The sequence below is a fragment of the Quercus robur genome, chromosome 8 (assembly GCF_932294415.1).
Source record: "Quercus robur chromosome 8, dhQueRobu3.1, whole genome shotgun sequence".
Classification (NCBI taxonomy): Eukaryota; Viridiplantae; Streptophyta; class Magnoliopsida; order Fagales; family Fagaceae; genus Quercus; species Quercus robur.
The window spans coordinates 40,530,110-40,537,225 of NC_065541.1; the positions used below are offsets into that span (position 1 = coordinate 40,530,110).

At 33.7% G+C, this 7,116-nt stretch overlaps 1 protein-coding gene across 1 annotated transcript; it reads left to right on the forward strand.

Moving 5' to 3' along the window:
• Positions 1 to 2,923, forward strand: LOC126696291 (uncharacterized protein At4g04980-like). Its single transcript, XM_050393054.1, has 8 exons — positions 1 to 169; positions 268 to 363; positions 459 to 585; positions 672 to 1,740; positions 1,863 to 2,028; positions 2,117 to 2,281; positions 2,363 to 2,515; positions 2,607 to 2,923. Exons 1-8 carry the CDS (start codon positions 44 to 46, stop codon positions 2,808 to 2,810), a joined length of 2,106 nt encoding a protein of 701 aa, XP_050249011.1. The 5' UTR covers positions 1 to 43; the 3' UTR covers positions 2,811 to 2,923.
• The last annotated feature ends 4,193 nt before the right edge of the window (positions 2,924 to 7,116 follow it).

Consider the following 7,116-nt stretch of genomic DNA (forward strand, 5'->3'; position numbering starts at 1 on the left):
AAGCTTAGATGTATCCAACACCACAAAAGATGTGGTAGAAACGATGATAGACAATTCAAGCGTGTGCAGACAAAATTTAATGCTGATGATAGAGCTCCGGAAGAAGATACTAACCTTTAGAGACATCATTGACCTTCCTCCTTGTGAGTGTTCAAGCTCCATTTATGAGGTATTCAACTCTTTACATGAGCAGTACGCCATTACCAGAAAAGTCATTTATCTGAAATTGCATTTCATTTCTTTTATCCTGTTTTTATCTTCTGGCAGTTGTTGATGGGAACCATAGAGGATCTCCATAATCTGTACCCTAATGTTGTTCCCTGGAATCTGAATTCAGAAAAGAAAGAAACTTCAATAAATCAGGTTCACTTACCAAGACCATAAATTACTCAAAGACACTTAGCAAATATTAGTCCTGATTGCATGAATCTATAAACTAATAAAAACAACTTACACAGGGATTGGCCCAATTTTATAATGCTTTGAGATGTATTAGAGATTCATGGGAAAAGAACCACAAGTGGATAACCAATGCCGGGGATAAGACCGAAGACAGCTTGGAGAACATCAGTTTGGAGCAACTTGGTAGGATCACTCAATTTCTGTGAAAACTAGTGCCAGAAAATGTAGAAACTCTCTTATTGGAAACTGATAAGTTTATTGTATTGAAGGTGGACTTGTGCAGGCAAAGCTCAATTCCATGACTAACATAGCAAAAAAAATGTTTGATGTGATGGAAGAAGACGAGGACAATAATGAAAGGTTACAAGAATCCACTATTGGGGATGGTTTACGTAAATCCTATTCACAAAACAGAACCTACTGCCCTTCCCCAGATTCCCCAACTTCAATTCCTCCTGAGATGACATATGCTATCAAACTTGGTAACTTTGCTAATGTCTCCAGCTCCCGACCTCTTCTTTTGCCTCTCAGACTTCAGGCAGTAGGGAGTTTGATGTCCACTGACATGAAGAGTCTCTCATTCAAAATGTCCCCTAGTGTATCAGCTCAAGGTTCCAGCCCCATTGAAGGGAAAAACAAGGCTGCCATTGACCATAATTCAGAAATGAAAGAAGTTGTAGAAGAATCACCAGAAAGAGAAAGTCATGAGAGGCCAAATAATTCCAAAGAAACAAACACCTTGCAAGATATTTCAAATATTATGCCCAAAGCAAGAAGGTCAATAGCAGTACCACCCCCAACCCCTCCATCAACACCACATTACAATGCACCTCCAACTTTTCCGTCACCACCAGCTAGTCCATCTGTAAATCCTTCTGCAACCCCACCTCCACCACCAAATATTATGCCCAAAGCAAGGTCAGCAGCAGTACCCCCCCCAACCCCACCATCAACACCACATTACAATGCACCTCCAACTTTTCCGTCACCACCAGCCAGTCCATCTGTAAATCCTTTTGCAACCCCACCTCCACCACCACCACCCATTCCACCTTCTAAAGGATCTGTGCCAATGCCACCAACTCCCATGCCATTGACAAAGGGAGCCGCAGCACCACCTCCTCTACCACCCGGTGTCATAAAGGCCTTACGCCCAAAGAAGGCAACTACCAAACTTAAGAGATCAACCCATATGGGCAACATGTATCGGGTTCTGAAAGGAAAGGTTGAAGGCTCAAGTTTAAAGGACAAACTTACAAGGGGGAGTAAAACTCAGGTAGGAGGTTCTGCTAGGGAACAAAAGGGAATGGCTGATGCACTAGCAGAGATGACAAAAAGGTCTTCTTTCCACAACCCCAAACTACAAATGCAGCCTGGTCCATTGGTAGTAGTTATGGTCTTGACCAGACAAAAAAGATTAGTCTCTTTCCTGCCACTAATTTCCTTCTTTATTTTCTTAGGTCAGCATATTTTCAACAAATTGAAGAAGATGTTCAGAAGCATGCAAAAGCAATTGTGGAAGTTAAAATTGCACTTAATTCCTTTCAAACAAAGGACATGGCTGAGCTTATTAAATTCCACAAATATGTAGAACAACATTTGGAGAAATTGACTGATGAGACCCAGGTGAGTTCTCATTTCATATAGTTCAATCTATTAATCCTGTTCCATCTTGGTTATTTGAAACTAAAGCCCTCTATTCCTTGTAATGCAGGTGCTAGCAAGGTTTGAAGGTTTTCCCACGAAGAAGCTCGAATCATTGAGGATTGCAGCAGCACTATACATAAAATTGGAAGGAATAGTTACTACACTGCAGAACTGGAAAATAATGTATCCTTTGAACCAGCTTCTTGACAAGGTTGAATCATATTTCAATAAGGTAAACTCTTAGGACTAAGGATGAACCAAAATTTTACTTGAGGCACTTTCTTCACATACCTGATAAATTTATTGCAAACAGATCAAGGGGGAAGTGGATGCATTAGAAAGAACCAAAGATGAAGAGTCCAAGCGGCTGCAGAGTCACAATATTCATTTTGACTTTAATATTTTGGTGCAAATTAAAGAATCTATGGTTGATGTTTCTTCAAGCTGCATAGAGTTAGCACTTAAGGTAAAATGTTTAACTTATTAGTTATTACTTAGGTTATCAAATTTATAAGTTAAATATTAGTCTGTATATGATATTTTGGCTTTTGCTATAGGAAAGGAGAGATGTAAATTCAACTGCCAAGGCAGAAAATAGATCCAAAACTGAAGACCAAGCGAAGGCACGTTTAAAGATGCTCTGGAGGGTTTTCCAACTTGCATTTCGGGTCTACAGCTTTGCAGGTGGACAAGATGATCGGGCAGACATGTTGACCCAGGAATTAGCAAAAGAAATAGAAGCTGATCCACAACAGGTGTGATGTAAATATAATCACCCTCAAACAACAATATAATACAATACCCCAGACTGAGCAATGTGATTTGCATAATCAGAACCATTTTTGGGTAATAGTAGCAAGCATAATATTGCAGCCTGCAGGTACTACTTTTCTTTGGGCACACAACCGATCAAAATGTAGTGTGCCATGGTATTGTAACAGTTTAATGTTACAACTTATAAGAGCGAGACTTGTTAATATAAGAATTATTAGTGTGGAATAAATGGAGCTGAATAAGCTCATTTGACTTCCATTACTTCATACTTGCCTCTCTCTCTCTCTCTCTCTCTCTATTGATGCACAGGAAACTGTCTTAGATATAACACAATGAAAACAAAGCAGAATCAGCAGGGAATCAATGGAGAATAATAGAGATTTAGTGACTGCATCCATAAATGCGGACTACAGAGACTAGATCATAATTTATGTGCAATGAACCTATGACCCAGTGGTTGAATAAAAATTATACAATACCACTTCTAGCTTATGGATTGGAAAGACCAAGCCAAACCCAGTGACTTATATAAATTGTCAGTAAAATGTAACCCATGAATTTATTTATTTTAAAAGTAAATTAAAAAAAAATATATTTGTAATAGCATGAACAATTATTAAAGCAATCAGAAGATTCTTTGCAACAGGGTAATAATTATTCATACGAATTTTCTTCTTTTTTTATTTGTTTGTTTGTTTTGGTTTGAGTCACGGAATCTTCAGCTGTGGTTAAAAAAAAAAAAAAAAAGGCTTAAGTATCTCCAAGTATGTTCATTGGATTTATGGTCCAGCCTACATCTCCTAGGAATGACACATCTATATTCATGAGTGAATGAAGGTCTTTACATTAAATTCCTTTGAGAGAATATATCAGGTAGTTCTTTCTCTTTGATGGAAAAGTGTTATATGTAAATCAATTTTTGTGTACGTTCTAATTTATACCTTGGCTTAGTAATTTTAGTGATAATATTGTTTGGGGATTGATTAAAATATTTATTGATTGATTTTTCTTATGACCCAACATTTTGAAGGCTTGGACTACCTATGACCAATTTTTTTGTTTGTTTGTGAGAATGAGACATTATAATATGATTTGTAACATAGTCATGTTGAATATGTTAATATTACAATATGGGTTGTTATACACAATGATGATTTATTGTTCATATTAAGAGTAGTGTTTATTACACACTTTGTTTCATACAACCAAACACATACGTAATTTATCATTTTTTTTTTTTTTGTGTAAGCTGGGATTGAATTTTAGATCTCTTATTCAATTATTAGAGATTTTAACAATTGAGCTAATTGGAACCCACCATTTGTCATGATTTAAATTCAAATGGTGTGTGTATGAATTGGAACCCACAATTTGTAATGATTTAAATTCAAATTATGTGTGAATGGTAACTACAGTTGTGTATAATAAGTTTTGGCTTAATATTAATATGCTTGATGTTAAAAGGTACATTTGGTTTATCACCATGTAACTGCTCCATATTTAGGATACTATTCTGATTCTTATATTATTGGTTGGTCTTTTCATAGATAGAGTTAGTGATTTACACACTTCTCTAATAATGCTTAGGGAAAATTTTCATCCTACTGGTGGATAACCCCTACTCCTAACCTACCTAAAAATCCAAAATACAAGTAGTTCACCAAAACTAAGAAAACTTAAACAGTATTTACATTATAAAGGTAACCCCTTATTATAGCCATTTTTTTTTTAATAATTAATTTGTTATGCCATTTTTTCCATAATTATCAGTAGGACATCATTCAATGATAAGATAATATATAACTGGTCGCTTGCCAACATCATGTATTATGTATAGAGTCTGGTGAGACGAGGATATTGTACTTGTACCTACGTAAACATTTCTCGACTTCCTAGCATATTTAATTGGGATTTCCAGGGATTCTCAAAAAAATAATTGGGATTTCCATTTTTTTTTTCTTCGCTGATATCAAAACTTTGTTAGAAATATAGGTATCATAGTTTGCATACGCATAACATATAGGTATCATAGCTTCCGCTACTAGGGTATTATGATTAATTTTCAATATCCAAGATTGCTACTAGGGTACTACGAGTCTACCATTCTCATAAGCATAGCAACCACCAAAAGTGCTACTTCAGAACTTTTCACACATACACGAGCACACAGTGACACAGCCACACACCTTTCAATTAATTATGCTTGCTCCTTATAACCAAATGGGCGATAATTGGGTCATTGTGCAATAATGATTACACATTCTCTTATGTTTCTCATGAATGAAAAATTATAAAATTCAGTAAGTCACTTTTGTTTTTTGAGAAAGTTGATGTTTACAACAAAAATTTAGGACTTGGCTTAAGACCTCCACCACCAAAAATTTTTACCTCTAAAAAAAAAAAAAAAGGCCCGTCTCCATTGTGAAAGACCCAAAATTTTATAAAAAAATATGAATTTTTTTAAATGGTTGTGCACTTATTTATTTATTTTTATATATTATTGATGTTAGGGATACCGCATTTTTTATTAGGCTTACAAATTGACATATCACTAATTACAAAAATGTAATTTTCTTTAGGTAAAAAACAAAAAGGTAATTCAAATATTCATTAATTACGTTATTGGAATTCATCAAACACATTTATTGTCACATCATGTTGTGAATATTTTATATTACCTTTAGCACTTTTTTATTTTATTTTTTATTTTTATTTTTTTTCCAACAAGACTTTCAAAGTATGAGACTAATAAAAACCTAAACCAATTGAAACCCTAAAATACTTAAAAGAAAAAAAAGTTGCATATGTGTTAAATCATCAATGATGATTAATCTACCCTAATAGTTTGAGACTTTTTTTTTTTTTTGGTAAACTAATCTCCTACAAAACCACACACCAAATAATATCTAGATCTTTCTCTTAAAAATTAGATTACAAATTTACTTAACTATGTATCATCATCATCATCATCATCATATATATATATATATATATATATTTTTTTTTTTTTTTGAGAGAGAGTTTTAACCTATAACATTCGCTCTTGATGATAGTTTTTTATCATCAGATCAAGACACCAATCAGTTTTTGGTGTAAGCGGAAATTGAACCTCAAATCTCTATTCAATCATCAGAGGCTTTACCAGTTGAGCTAACTGGAACCCACTGTATCATCATATATCCAAGATAAAGTAATTAAAAAAAAATTATATATATAATTTATTTTTTGTTAAAATTTATACTTCAACTATGATATTCAATTCTCTATATGAAACTAACCTTAGTTTTAATTAGTATTATTCATTAAATTATGTATTTAATGCATCAAGTTAACCTCAATCTAATTAATATTAAATTATTTTTTAATTAATATTTATATATAAAAGGCCCCAAAGAAATCTTTCATCTTAAGTATTGGGTCAATTCTGATTTTAGGCAATAAGTTGTTACAGGTTGTAACTATTGGGTATCTGATCAAAATTAGAACCAATCACAAGTTCACAAGAATCACAACTAGTCACTTAAAATTTATTGAAAATTATTGTTGTTAACAAAAATATAGACTCGTTTCTTTGGTCATTCTCAATAGAACTTGTTTTTAAACTGTAATCTGCTAAGTTTTCCAATTCCCTGAATTCTGTACGTCTAAGCAAAGACCCCACCTCATTCATTCTTTCACATTTGCTATTCCATCGCCGGTTGGTCACCAGCCCATTGAGAGAGAGAGGTGGGTTTGATTACCTGTTCCTTTGACTGAAATGCAAACAACCACGCCGCTATTGTTTTGTTGGATTACTTGTTGTATGTCAGGGTATATTTTTTGTCACTTTCACCTGACATAAAGAGATTGAGCAGGTTGGCTCGCTGTGACAGTTCGTCAATGTTAAGGATTGGTAAAATTATATATGTCTGCCTCTTTAGTGTGCTCAAGGCTAAGTTTTTCTTTTATTTAACCATTTTTCAACATTTTCTTCCAACTTCAAGTGGCCCACAAAAATAAAAATAAAATCTAAATACATAATATAGAAGACTAAGTTGGGCTTTTATAATTATTGTTGGTCCATCGACTAGGAACCTATAACTTATAAACTCACCATCGTTCATTTTAACTTTTTTTTTACATTGTATGATTGCAATTTGTGATCCTAATTTTTCATCAAATATTCAAATGATTTCATTCGCACATCTTATTCTTATCCAGAAATATTGTGCACACATGGTTTATACTAGTGGCTAATTTAATAAATTGGATTAACATGTATGATAAGCGCAAAAAAAAAAAAAAAAAAAAAAA

What these genes read in the sequence shown, in the direction of transcription:
- LOC126696291 (XM_050393054.1), top strand. Translation starts at nt 44, where the DNA reads ATGATAGACAATTCAAGCGTGTGCAGACAAAATTTAATGCTGATGATA. An exon ending in CATCAGTTTGGAGCAACTTG is followed by an intron (nt 586 to 671) that starts GTAGGATCACTC and finishes ATTGTATTGAAG; the next exon opens with GTGGACTTGTGCAGGCAAAG. An exon ending in GCATAGAGTTAGCACTTAAG is followed by an intron (nt 2,516 to 2,606) that starts GTAAAATGTTTA and finishes CTTTTGCTATAG; the next exon opens with GAAAGGAGAGATGTAAATTC.